Here is a 15,033-nt window from a genome sequence, read left to right as displayed (position 1 = left end):
TAGGGGTAGCATAGTCCAGATAGTAGAGTCCGTTCCTTTCAGACCCTCCACCAATCATCTTCCTCGTGTGAAGGTCCTAGAAAACACAATAAGTGGGAGTAAAAGTCACAGAGCAGTTTAGTGCTTTAGTTAATTGACTAACAGATAATAAGTTAAAAGGAAAATTAGCAACATGAAGAATTGTTGATAAAGTAAGAGAAGGTGTAGGAGAAACACTTCCAGAGCCTAGAATAGGTGTGGAAGTCCCATTAGCTATGACAACAGAATTTTTAGTGGTAGATTTAGAAAAGGAGCTAATAAGTGATGACTTACCACTCATGTGGGAAGAGGCCCCTAAATCGATGATCCAAGGGGTGGGAGTAGAAGTGAGAAGTGCTGTGTTACCTGCATGAGAAAGTGTGGTAGCAGAAGTACTAATGGATGTGGAAGCGCCAGTTTCAATATTTTGCAATCGGCGAAGGATTTGGCTTACATCATCTCTTAGAGTCTTAGACAAGTCCCCTGAAGAAGATCCAAAACCATTATCGTTGTTTGCTACAGTATCAGTACCACCATCAGAAACGGCATGATTGGCAAGGTGCTTGGCCCACTTTGGTTTTCCATGTTTGGCCCAACAAGCTTCCACAAAGTGCCTTGTTTTATCGCAATGAGTACAAAGTCGAGATGTCTTATCAGACAGTTGAACACCACGACCTCCAAAAGACCTGCTAACTCCCCCTGAACCACGACCACGTCCCCTTCCACGAGAGGTAGTGAAGGCTGAATTTTCTCCTTTAGAACTTTTTTCTGGAGAACTCCCTTCAGGTAAGGCAATACGTTGAAGTCTAGAATATGCTTCACTAAGAGTAGGGACATGCTCACCAGAAAGAAGATGTCCTTTGACGGATTTCAGTTCAGGGTTCAATCCTACAAGAAACTTAGACACAAAAAATTCATTCCGTTGGGCCTTAAGCTTCTCTATATCAGTGGTGAGAGGTTGAAAGACATTCAACTCCTCCATCATGCCTTTAAAGGAGTTGTAATAATCCTGCAGAGACTTGTCAGGTTGCTGAAATTGAAATAGCTTTTCATAAATACTAAAAATCCGAGTCATATTTTTAGCTTGGGAATAAGTCTCTTGCAAATCATCCCATATTCCCTTTGCAGTCTTATGGAACATAACATTCGCTGCAATATCAGGTTCCATACTATTCCACATCCAAATTTTGATGATTGCATCATCTTGGATCCAACTAAAATAGGATTTGTCAGTCTCAGTAGGAGGTTCATCCTCAATGAACTTAAGCTTACCTTTTTCCGGTATGTACACCCGAACCGCTTGTGACCACAACAAGTAATTAGAACTACCTTTGAGCTTGATAGATGTAATTTGAACGTTTACATGATCTCCTTGAGATCCTTTTGATTCAGCCGTACTCATGATTAAGTCACGTGTAAGTGAAGACATTAAACTGAGGTAGATATCACTCAAATCAGTTTTCCAAAACTTGAAGTAAAATGAGCATAAAAAATAAAAAAATCTGCAACCTTAGGACTAAATAGGAGAAAGAAAAAAAAGGTTTGCAGCAAAAAAAGAGGTAACAAAGGTATCCAATTTCTAGAACGTGTAAGAGTAAGGTAATAGGTAGAGAAGATCAATTCACATGAATATCTGATCTAACAGTCCATAATATACAGCATTAGGTCGCTGCACACCAAGGAAAACAGGAGAAAAAAAAAGAACTTCAAAAGAGAATATTGAGAACACTATTTTGATTCAAAAAATCTTTGATGCCATGTTAGAAAACAAGCTTTAAATAATCAAAATAGCAGTTGAACTTGAACAAAGAAAAGAGAGAAGAAGAAGAAGAAGAGAAGAGAGATGAAGAACCAGTAGAAAAGGCCTGTGATTCTTAGCTAAAGAGTCTAGAATCACAGAGCCCTTTTATTTATAGCTTCTAATGAATCTAATACAACTTGAGAGACAAGTAATTGTCCTCTAGAAAAAAGGAATCAAAAAATTACAGCTTTAGTAACTTCCTAACTCCTAAAATAGAAAGTTCTGAAAATAGAAACTACCACCAAAATAGAAAGTAGGCTTTCTAAAAACTCCCAAAACTTATGTAGCAAGACTCCCACATTAGAAATAGAAAATAGAATAAAAACAATAGCATAATACTGTTCACGTGAACAGTAATGTGAACAGTAAAAGCTGTTTTTACTGTTCACGTGAACAGTAAAATTCCCAAATTTACGTATACTTCAACATGGACATAGTTAAAAATATGTCTGATGGTTAAATGACAAGTGTAATAAGAATGGTAAGGGGGACAAGGATTCCTGATTACAGGTGGACTACATCAAGGATCAGCTTTAAGCCCATATTTATTTGTGGCTAAAATGGATGAATTAACCAAAGACATTCAAGATGAGGTTCCTTGGTATATGTTTTTTGCTAATTATATTGTGTTGATAGATGAGGCACAAATATGGATTAATATTAAGCTAGAATCACTAGGAGCAACCTTGGAATTAAAAGGCTTTAAATTTAGTAGAACGAAGACAAAATATCTAGTTTGCAACTTTGGTCATGATCAAGCGGATGATGAGGTGGTGAAACTTGATGAGAAGGATACTCCTCAAAATGATTATTTTAGGTAACTTGGCTCAATCATAAATTAAAAAGGTGATCCAGAGGATGATGTTTCTCAAAGAATTAATACAGAGTGGAAAGGTGCATTTGGGGTCTAGTGTGATCGATGTATGCCTTTAAAGTCAAAGGAAAATTCTATAGGACTGTCGTAAGACCAGGTATGATGTATGGTGCAAAGTGTTAGGCTTTTAAGAAGCATAATATAAATAAACTCAATGTAGTAGAAATGTAGATGCTAAGAGGGATAAGTGGCAAAACTAGGAAGCATAAGATAAGGAATGATCATGTTAGAGTTGGTCTAGGAGTAGCTCCGATAAGTGACAAGCTACAACAAAGTAGTTTGAGATGGCATGGCCACGCTCAACGAAGGCCTATAAATGCTCGATTGCTCGTATCTGGAGAAGTGGTTTAATCCAAATTGGAGGAACTAGAAGAGCTAGGGCAGACCTAAGATAACCTTTAGAAAAGTAGTGAGAAAGGATATTAATAGCTTAGGCCTTGTATCTACGGCTGCAAACAAAGCTGATTGGAAGACAAGAATCCATGTAGCTGACCCCATTTAGTTGGGACACGGCTTCTTGTTGTTGTTGTTGTTGTTGTATAGACTCTTGAAAGAAAAACAAAGAAGCTGCTAATACAAAAAATAGAAACTACTTTGCTGAGTTTTTTAGCTAAGATTCTCAACAACAACAAAAATAGAAATGTCCTAACTCTTAACTAAGAGAAGAAAAACTAAGGAAATAACATATTTAATAACTTCCAAGGTCTTCAGCCTTCATAAATGATCTTCAGTAAATTTACTCTTGGGCCTCGGAAAATCTTAGAGAATATTCCTTCAAGGCCAAAAATGGGCTGTGACACTGTTCACATGAACAGTTGGCATCTTTTTGTGCCTTCCAGAAGACCCGCTGGCTGCTTTGACCTGATCCAGTTGATCCGTTTGAAGCTCGTTCTGTCCGGCCCAAGTTCTACATCAAGACTTAAATCATCATCAACCATGGAAATAAGAGCAAAGAAGCAGAACAAGTAGACAAGGAGAGGTGGAAGGGTAATTAAACAGAGTAGGGTTAAGGGAATTAAGAACAAAAGATGTGGAACCACCATCAGCTTCAACCTTCGATCGGAACCAGAAGCAGAAGCCATAGGTTTCAATATGGAAGTTTCTCAATCAAGAGCTATGATCAACCTACATATTGGGAAATAGCTAACTGGCTCAAGAACCTAATAAGGGCAACCAACAACCAGTCAGCTAATCAGCTCTAGGATCAAATAAGACCTTCTGAAATCACACCAGGTGCAGACATAGCAGCCACGTCTGGTTGCAGAACTTGGGCTATCAGCAAAGTGCCATTAAGCTGCAGAAAATCTAAATACGCCCTGGGGGGGGGGGCTTCCGAGGAAGCAAACAAACTCCCAAATCTCAAATTCAATGAATCAGATTCCAAGGACTTCTAGGAGTTTGTACTAAACCCGACTGCAACACAGATAACAGGGAAGACAAAGAAGCAGGAAAGTAAAGAAAGATAGCAGAGAGGTTTAGAGAGAAGAAGAAAAGAGATACGAAAGGAAGGGCTTGAACCAGACACCAAAAGGCTACGAAGACTTCACCAGCAAACTCAATTCAACCTCCAAATCCAAATCTTGAATAGGTTACTACCTTGTATTTATAGACTCAGATAAATTCTATCATTAGTTAGCCTATTAAAACTAAAACATGAAAAGGACTTCACTACTAATTACCCCATTCAGAATAAGAGATTACAAGATAAAATCCCAATAATAAATCAAAATAAATAAATAGACATAATATCCTACTGAACTGAAAAATAAGTTGAACCCTCATTCATCTAGGTCTAGATTTTAAAAGGAGGTCAAGCCTATTCAGGCATAAATCTGCATCAGTTAGGCTATTGCCTTGCTCTACATCAATAGGATATTCAAACTTCGGCAACAGGAGGTTCTTCAGACATTAAACCATGAGTTTGGAGGAGAATCCAAACCTCTGTAATAATGTGATCTAGCATATCCATGTCTGTTCCTTACTTTGTTTCCTTAGGACAACCACAAGTAATATCAATTGGTCACTAAAATGAAGAATTTCTTCACAAACATCATCGAGAAGGAAATACATTTCACCATTTGTCACTCTTTTTTTCAAATTCAACAACTTAAAAATAAAGCTAATACTTGGAAGTGACTCCATACACTGAACAACCTCATACTTTGAGAGCACAACAACTTTGAAAGAAAAGGAGTTCCAACAAAAGCAAAAATGATGAATAGGATACCTATGAAAGATGCAAACTTCAGCAATAAATTGTAGCCTCTCATTGAAAGCTGATAGATCAGAAAAATCTCCAGAAAGTTGTATCTCCCTAGCTTCCTCTGCTATGTCATTTAACTCTTTTTTTATAGACCTATGCCAGAGCAATATTTCATTTATTGGATGTAACTCCATGGATTCAGTAACATCACTGTTTGAATCCAAATATTTTCTTTTCCCAATCTTTGAATATCCACAAGCACAGGATCCTTGCTCAGTCTGATCAATTGACATGCCCACCACAGAATCTACAGAATGCTTCTGAGAATCATCTTCAGAGTTTTTATGAATACTGGATACCTTTTTTCCTTCCATCCATGTAAATATAACCTTCATTTAACACAAGTTGTTGTGAACCACAATGTAAAGTCATGAAAACATAACCAAACAAAATAAAATAATATTTTTTTTAAATACAAAAGAAAGTTCCCATGCCAAGATCAAACACTTTACTTGTTGAAGAAGCTTCTCTTCTGGAACTATCTTGTGCAAGTACTTCAGCATATCCTGATGCTCATCAGATGAAATAGAAAATGAAAGCCAGGGAAGGAATTCAGCCATCATATTCACAGGAATACTGCACAAAAATTGCCAGACTAATGAAGCCTGTTCTTCAAATGAGAACTTTTCAATGAGCAAGGGAAAGACCTGCCACAACCAAGGGCAAACTCATATTATTGAAGTTCTTTAACATCCATGCTCAAATATTAAAATCTACATTTTCATGATTGTTTGACAAGAATGCAGAAGATAGATTTTTGAAAACCTGAGTACCTAAAAATCTTTGCCATTCCCTAGTGACTTGATTAATGGATTGCAACAGAAGACAACAATCCAATACCATTAGTTAGATTACAAGTCAAAGTTCCAAAATGTATCTTGTTGCATGAGTGCATGTGTCTTAATGTTAAACTCGACAGTGTCACAGACAAATATAGGTCATCATTTGCTGTCTGTTTCACTCTTCCTCTTCATTTGCTGTCTGATTTCATTCAAATCTTGATGTCCTTTACAATGCATAATAGTTTTGGTGTAAATTTAGAAGAAAAAAGTCAGGAAATATGAATAAAGCAGGATAGTCAGTCTTAGAATTGCAAACCTTTTGCTACACAGAAGCTTAGAACATTGTAACCACACCAGCATGGATATACCAAGAAAAGAACTACGACACTCTTGTTGAGGATATAACACTCTTGCAAATGAGAAGTCAAACGTTCGCTATTCAAGTATGTCAAGTATGTTGAGGATATGACCATATGTGATATTGCATTTAATATTTAATTAATTAATTAATAGTGAAGGTGATAGATATGGAAATGACTCGTACTTTTAAGTGTCAGGAAGTACTTCATTAGAGCATTGAAGTAAGATTTCTAATCAAGGATAGCAATGTTTTATGCCAAGAAGCTAGATGCTGCAGCAGAAAACCAGTTGAAGATAGTACACATGATATCTCCTACAACCAAAAATAATTTAGAAAACGATAGTGGATCGGATTAGATACTAATAGGAACCCTCCTATCTAGACTACTATTGAATTACTTGAAATAAGAATTGCCACAAGAAACTAAACGATAAGCCTGGTTTTCATGGTGCCAGTCACCCCCTACACCAAATGGTGCCCTCAGCCAAAGGCTGCTGCCCAAACCTCACATAAAATAACTGATACCCCTTGATAAGCCCCTTGTTATTCAAGTATATAAACGGAAGGGCAAACAAGGGAAAGCAGCATCAGTTATAGCAGGGCCACAAGAGAACGTAGCACGACTAGCATCTGATGCAGGGGAAGGGACAGGTGGCAATTCTGTTAAGAGTTTGTTACATGAAGGGGGTATGAAAGGGGGAATGGGGGAAGGCAGAAAGGGGGGAAGGAGAAAACTAAGAAGTTGCGGGAGAGAGGGGAAACCTTCAGGGATAGCAGAGGGTCTGAGAAGATTATCTGTTACAGCTTAGTTATGTAATTTTCTGATTCCAAGAACTGATTTATCAGTGAATAGAAATAGGGCTGTATCTATTTTCTTGATAATCAGACTGTCTGCAATGAAATGAATATTATTCTGTTGCAATTTCTTCTATCTGAAATCTGTAGTTATCGATATATTGCTGTGTTTATCTTTGATATTGGAGTAAGATTTGGATTCAGGGGGTCCTATCACCCCTCCTCACATATTTCCCTCTATTTAATCCACCTTTATTATTTATGGTAGCTCTCCCCTCATTCTCTTTCTTAACCCAGGGCCCTATCATTACTGACCCCTTGAAATTCACGTTGTCCTCAAGGTGAAGGAAAATAAGGAACTTCACGTGCTTGCCACACAACCAAGCCAACTCAGTAACATTCTCAGAAGCCCAATAGTACACCCATTTCCAAGGATACAACTGGTGCCCGATGCCATCATTCTCTCGTACATGATCAGAAGCTGTTCCAAAACTTTCTTCACCACCATTTGAACATATCCCAGCATCCATTATGTCCCCAAAGAATTTCCAACCTGTTAGTACCTCAAAAAACTCCAGATTAAAATTTACTGCTACAAAATCAAGTACAGCTAATGTAAGCATGCTCCTAGCACTCCCTTTAAACCCACAAAAAAAGTAAGGGATGACCTGAACAGTATTTGCAGCACTAGTGGCTACAGAAGCTGAAGAGTTACAGAAAACCTTTCACCAAGGATCATGTGACGATCCTTTAAAAAATCTTTCGTTTGCCAAATCGAATGGCACCCTTGATGTAGATAGATTTTCCATTCTCGCACAACCAAAGCCCCATTCCACAATTGTCTGTTTGCAAGACACAGTGTCAAAATACCCAACTGGTGAAGCCCATGTCTCCAATCCACCCTCTGATGGCTTCCTCGAGAACAAAAATCGACACCGTCGTGCTGGAGTTGAAGCGAACTCCTCCGCCACCACCCTCAGCCCTCTCTGGTTTGAGTTCACATACTGGGTCAACACAATGGGGGAAGAAGAAGAAACGGTAGGTTTTCAAAAATACCCCTGTTTGTTAATCCTAGTAAATGGACCTACAACTTGCTGCCCTGACTGCGCATCTCCTAGCCCATCTTCTAAGCTGGGCCCAATGTTATTAACCTCAATGGGCATGCTTTGAGGGTTGATCTTTCCGTCCATAACATAAGTGGGCCGCTGTTTTTTGCTCAAATTAGTTGGGCTCCTTAAAGCTGTGTTCCTAACAAAAGTCCACTTGAACGCTTTTGATAGGGCCCTAGGTCAATAATCACAATAAGGGGCGAGTTACCATAACTAACAAAGGGGGATTATAAATAGAGGGAAATACGTAAGGATGGGTATTGGCTATTCTATGTGAGGTTTGCACAGCCTTTGGCTGAGGGCACCATTTGGTGTAGGGGGTGACTGGCTTCCTCGACGGTGAAAATCCCGCGGGAGTTGAAGCAAGCTCCTCCACCAACACCCTCAGCCCTCTCTGGTTTGAGTCCACATACAGGGACAACATGGTGGGGGAAGAAGAAAAAGAAACAGCAGGTTTCCAAAAATACCTGTTTATTAGTCCATGTAAATGTACCTACAACTTGCTGCCCTGATTGTGCATCTCCTAGCCCGTCTTCTAAGCTGGGCCCAACGTTGTTACCCTCAATGGGCCCATGCTTTGAGTGTTGATTCTTTGGTCCATAACATAAGTGGGCCGCTGTTTTTTGTTGGAATTAGTTGGGCTTCTCAAAGCTGGGTTCCTAACAAAAGCCCACTCCATAGTTGTCAAAGCATCTGCCTAGGTGCACCTGTGGCCGCCTTGTCGCGTTGGCCCATTTCAAGGTGACCTAGTGTCACCTTGTTTGGTGTCGCCTTGGTTTTTGTTGCCCTCTATTGCCTAGCATTGCCTTATCGCCTTGACAACCATGACCCACATCTCTATGGTGTAACTGTAAACCCTAACCACCTCTACCGCAGGAATTCCCAACACTTCTCGATGGGCACAAGGACGCCTGAAGTCACGCTGTTTCTACCCCCACGTAGCCTACGATTCTTCCTCCACCATCCAGTCTCTCCATTCCCCGTGCTGCCACCACTGAGATCTGTCTGTTTCTTCTCCAACACCTTCCAAGGAGGTTTCACCTGCATTCACACCCCCAAGACATTTTTCTCTTCAACCTGACGGGGTATCTGCATTTTCCCACTCCCGACGCCCTCTTCTTCCTCCTCTATAAAGAATCTTCTCCTTCATGTATCCCTTGACTTTTGCGTATAAAACCAGCCTTCGACTTCTTGGCTCGCACGATGTTATTGTGGCCATTAACGTTGAGCATTATCGCTGAGTACATGAGAACACCAGCTGTGCCTCTCCCACTATGCGATCAATTCCTTGCAACTCTGCTTGGATCTCATCAGCCAGATCAGCAGTGGAAAATTTTTGTAACTTCTCACTATTTGTGAGGTCTACAGCAGTGGTCAAATCCTCAGATTTGGCCCCAAATCCTGCTATAGCACCAGTTCCATCAAACACTAACCCTACTCGACTACAATCTTCCAAAGGACATTCAGTATTTATAGTATAGAATTCCCACATGGATCATTAAAATAGAATGAGAGAAATGAGTTCGATTTTCAAATGCCCCATTAAACTAATTTATATTCACCCAAAGAAAAATACGATGAGAAAAATGAGTAACTCAGTGATGGGGGGGGGGGGGGGGAGATTAGTACCTGCTCCTCTTCCTTGGACATGTGCTGAATAACTGATGTTTGAAGGGCTCCTGTGCAGCAAGCCAACTCTCTCCGAAAGCTTTCGTCATTTTTCGTCTTTGAACTCAGCAGCTCAAACAACTGGTCAAAAAGATCACTTTCTCCCTTGTGTTCCAGGGAATATGTCTGTGCTACATTCTTGACACGTATATCAAGAGCCGGAAAAATGACCTGAAAGCAGTTGCAATGTCTCGTTACATAAACCAAAAAGAGAACTTAAAATTTCCTGAAATAATGTAAAACTTGAAAGAATCCAAAAGGTTAAGCAAGCTTTTTTCCAGTCATTTAGTCCTATTCCTGAAAGGAAAAAAAAATCATTTCGTGGCTCTTTTGAAGACCTTGTATAAATAGGAAAAACTTTTGGGTTCACATCTCAAATTATTGCATATCATACAAGTACTGCATGAAATGTACAATCTCATATTCATTAAAATTTTGATGCCTTGGGCATTGAATTTTTCTATTTCTTTTGGTAGAGCTTGAGAATCAAATTAACAGGCAGCTGTCAATATTATTTTCTTATTTAGTAAAAACTAACAATGTGACAATGGAGCAGTTTACCAAAAATAAGCAAATCAGAAACTATACTTGTTTTCCGATTTTGAGACAGGTATTCATAATGACAAATAGGACGAATATCTACATATTCTTATTTGAGAAAATAAAGGCTTTATGGGTAAGGTCAACCTCCTATCTGCAACTTACCTCACTGGCAGATTCTAACCTGGTCTGGCACATTTCAGTCCTGATATACATGTTTGCAGTAGAGAACCTTCAAGAAGCCTAGTTCATTACTGCAATTGTCCTTGTCCTCTCACTTTACCTTGTTTGATGTTTGTTTTGTCCTCTTGGTGGTTAAGTCCAGAACTCAACTACTATGATGGAACTATGGTAATTCTATTCCATAATTTGTAAGTATGAGAAAATACTGTTCATTATAACTGCCTGAAAATATACTAATGTAGCAAATTTAGTTTATGACCAAGTTACTACAACAATATAACTTTATGATAAATCCTTGATGCAGGTCCTAAACCTACATCAGGTGGAAGCCCAAGACCAAGGGAAACCCTACAAACCAAGTTCTTGGACTTAAACAACCATGAAACCCCAATCCAGATTTTAAACACTACCAACAACCCATAAAGGGAATAAAACCAAGCTGAAAGGTAAAATCACAAAAACTTAACTTTTCATTGTATTGTTCTGATAAAACCCTTATAATACCTTGAAAAATTAATACAAAATTGCAAGAATTAACAAGATGGACTCTAGTATCTATGGTGCCAGTCACCCCACCTCACGGTGTTCCCTCAGCCTACGGCTGCCCACAAGACTCTCCAATACCTTCAATACCCTCTCCACTCCCTTGTCCCTCTATTTATTACCCCCAATTAACCTTAATTCTCTCTCTCTCTCCTTCACATGGCTCGTCCTAGGGTCCTAACAACCATGGTGGGAGATCTCGCTCTCGAGTGAGATCTCGCCACTCCAAAATAGAGGGATCTCGATCGAGATGGCGAGATCTCGGTCGAGATCTACCAAGATTTTGGCGTAATCTCGGTGACCCATCTCGGTGGGTTTTAGGGCCCCGGTTGGGCTGAAATTTGGTATTTAATCTATTTAAGGCCTTTTGAACACATTGGTGGCCTTAGAATTGTGAGAAAATAACCCTAACTACGTCTTCTAAGTCAACCCTATGTGTAAAACCGAAATGTAGAGATATCAAGTAATTCATGTTATCAACTATAAAGTATTAAATACATTACACATCAAACTATCAAAGAACTTAAATGGCTTCAAAATTCTACAACCATAAGAAGTTTTAGACTTTTATTAAGTCATAAATCATAATCCATAAGTTCACAATCACAAGAGTATGTGAGTAATAAGATTACAAGACTACAAGACAGCAAGAGTATCACTCAGCATTCTGCATCAACTGATTCTGGACGGTGGCCACATATGATTCCCAAGTCAACTCATCACTATAGTATGTCACATATAGGTTTAAATATCACATTAAATTGGTTTCCATGAAAGTTAGATCAAAGCTTGTGGATCAACATATATTTACACTAAACTCACACACCCATTGTAGAATATTCTATTTGAAAAAATTCAAATTTGGGGGAGAATCTTACATTTGTTGTAGATCTAGTTGAAATAGGCTTGAATGATGATAATTTGATGTTGTAGATGTCTTAAAGATGTTTAGAAGTGGAATCCCCAACAAATTCCGACAAAAAATCAAGTTTCTGGCAATTTTTTATGGTTGCAGCGAGAGAGAGGCGAGATCTTGGCGAGATGTGGCGAGATGTGGCGAGATCTCCCATCTCGCAGATCTCGCCTCTCATCTCGTCTCGCTATGTCAAAATAGAAAGATATCTCGCGAGATCTCCCACCATGCTAACAACTACCGGCCCCTCGAAAATCACCTTGTCCTCAAGGTGATGGAAATTTGGAAGTTGAGTCGTCACATGGTTGCCGCATAACCGTATTAATTCAGCATCAATCTCCCAGTCGGAATCACTCAAATTTCGCCTGGCAGCATGACCACCGGAGGGAGTAGCACGGTGCAAGTCTGTATTTCAGCATCAAAACATTGTTGGTTCAGAATGATAGAGTCTGAAAGGGGTGAGGCAATGGAATCATAGATGGTCCCAAGGATAGCAGCTGTGAAACGCATGCAATTTGCTGGGTGAAGCACCCAATCTGTGAATCTCAGAGCAGTAGCCCGAGAGCAGTCAACGAGCATTGCAGTCCTTTGCACGAGAGCCCCACAACAAAGCTGCGACAAAAAAAAAAACTGAAGAAATATCAACAAGACTAGGAGCGATACACTCGATTCAGTCGCCAGCAACGAAGCCATCACCCATCGCAAAAGCTACAACCCCAACACCACCGCCTCACTGTCCATCTTGATTTTCAGAGGTTGAAGACGATGGCTCCCAATTTTCTGGTTCGGTTGGACCGCTCCTTTGGTATTTGGTTGAGTCGGCTTGGTCTTGGGTTGGGGGCTTGGGTGATGTGAATAATTTAGCCCAAAGTAATAATGAGATAAGGTGGGTGTTGGGTTAATGAAATGGTATTGGGCCCAAAATAAATCTTTTGAACGGGTTAGGAAATATGGATTAATGAAACGAGATGGGCTTGGTGTTAATGGAATGGGTTGGGCCCAAGTGTGGTCTTTTAAATGGGCTAGGCCTAAGCACTTAAAATGGTGGTTAAGGAATATGGGTTGGATATTGGGTTAATGAAATAAGATGGGCTGGGGTTTAATGGAGTGGGCTTAACCCAAGGGGGTTTCTTTGGGGGTCTAGCGGCCCAGTCTTTGTGTTGGGTTTGTTTGGGCCCTAAGCTTGAGACGAAACATAACTGATTGTGGCCCAAATAATATAAACTTTGACTCATTTGGTTTGGACCAAACCCACGAACCGGTTCAATTTGAACCAAACCAACCCTAAAAACCCTCCAACTCAACCATCGTCTTCTCCATATTCGACGATTTGCTGCAACCCTAGCTGCCGCCTGAAGTTTTCCACCGGCCGCAACTGAGCTCTCCTTCGATTCAGCGGCAAGATTCCTCGCTGCCCCAAAGTTAATCCGGTAGGCATCGATACCCGAAACTCTCATTCACTTCTTCTTTCTCCTCCCAATTTGGCATGGAACCACCGTGGTAATCAACCGATCGTTTCCGACGATTTCACTTGGCAATCTTTCAATCGTTTTTGCCTGGTCTCCCATTTCCACCGCTCCATTAGCACCCATCGTTTCTTCCTGGTTGTTGTCCAAAATCACACTGACCTCTGTCGTGTGGCCATCGAACTTAGTTTACAGGGCTTCTCTGAAACTCGCCCAATCAAACACCAGCCAAGACCTTATGTAAACCCAATCCAATGCGACTCCTTCCAAATGCTGGAGAGCTATGCCCAATCGTTGGTCATCATCGATATGGTGTTCCCAACAAAACAAGAAGATCTGCAATAGCCAACTCTGCACATCCTCTTCGCCTGAAAACATGGGCAATACCATCTCTTCTTTCCCTGGAATCGAACTGCTCTAATGCCAATTGATAAAATCCTTATAATACCTTGAAAAATTAATACAAAGTTGCAAGAATTAACAAGATAGACTCTGGTTTCTATGGTGCCAGTCACCCCCCCACACCTCACGGTGTTCCCTCAGCCTACGGCTGCCCACAAGACTCTCCAAAACCTTCAATACCCTCTCCACTCCCTTGTCCCTCTATTTATTACCCCCAATTAACCCTAATTCTCTCTCTCTCTCTCCTTCACATGGCTCATCCTAGGGTCCTAACATGTTCCCTCAAGGCCGCAAATAGATAACTAATCAGTCTTATAACTCATAATAGAACTAGGAAATAAGATGCTAAAAGAAATAGAACTTGAAAACCTGTTATACCTACGATCCCTTATGGACACATGAATTGAACACTTGAACTTACATAAAACCTTTTCTTTCTCTTGCTTAAGTAGAACATTTAAAAGCTAACAAACTGATCAAATAGATAAGGGATAATTATTGTTGCCCCCCTGTAGTTTTTTAAATTACTAATCCAACTTTTAACTTTGTCCACAATTACTAATGTCCCCCTACCGTTAAGCTCCATTAGTTTACTGATGATGTGGCATCTATATATTTTCTCAAAATCCTAAAAATAACCCTGGAGTTCTCTTCACTTATTTACTCTTTTGTCAAGTTATAATACTACCCTTAATTAACTATGGAAAAAAATTAACCTTAAATCCATTTTCTTCTCTAAAAAGAAACCACCGAACAAAGGAAAGATGTAATTGAATAAGACTCAAAATATAAACTAAATATGAGGAAAGATCAAATTTAATTCAAAGTTGGAAATTCAAAACCACTTAATATATGCTAACAATTGTGCATGTTACGAAATTTCCTATCAATTAACATCGTATATGTTAATTTTTTGTAAAACTTCCATCATTGTGACTATGGAAAATTTAAGTCAAGCTTGAGAGTTTCAACAACCATAAGCGTGTGGTCCCACCAATCCCCGAATTAAATTCTTAGAAGAAAACAAAAAGAAAAATAATTTTAGGACAACGATTTCATTGAAGATGAACCTTACTTGAAAATCCATGTGATTTATATTTTTTTAGTGCAATAGTACGACCCTCATTCACAAACTTTCTTGATCTGGGTCTTCATCAAATTTTAAATGGAGACGGCTGGTAGTCTCTCAAATCCAAAATTGATTTTAAAATTAAAATTTTAAGGATAAAATTGGCATTCAATATAGTTTCTATAAATGAGGGTATTGTCATCTTTTTGAGTTCTTAATTTTAAATGAAGGGCAAAATAGACATTA

General features: G+C 39.4%; 1 protein-coding gene across 1 annotated transcript in view; it reads right to left on the bottom strand.

Moving 5' to 3' along the window:
- Positions 1–15,033, bottom strand: part of LOC149029103 (zinc finger protein BRUTUS-like) — a 59,830-nt gene that overhangs the window by 40,904 nt on the left and 3,893 nt on the right. The window contains exons 2-4 of the mRNA XM_089140383.1: positions 9,633–9,842; positions 5,409–5,603; positions 4,921–5,285 (exon numbers count right to left, since the gene is read on the bottom strand). Coding sequence (XP_088996509.1) covers positions 4,921–5,285; positions 5,409–5,603; positions 9,633–9,842 — 770 coding nt within the window. The remainder of the gene's footprint in view (positions 1–4,920; positions 5,286–5,408; positions 5,604–9,632; positions 9,843–15,033) is intronic.

This window comes from Hakea prostrata, chromosome 1, assembly GCF_041222555.1.
Source record: "Hakea prostrata isolate BN-2017 chromosome 1, UWA_Hpros_2, whole genome shotgun sequence".
NCBI classification, from domain to species: domain Eukaryota; kingdom Viridiplantae; phylum Streptophyta; class Magnoliopsida; order Proteales; family Proteaceae; genus Hakea; species Hakea prostrata.
Note: the sequence above shows the minus strand (reverse complement) of the source record. Positions and strands in the feature narration are given on the sequence as shown.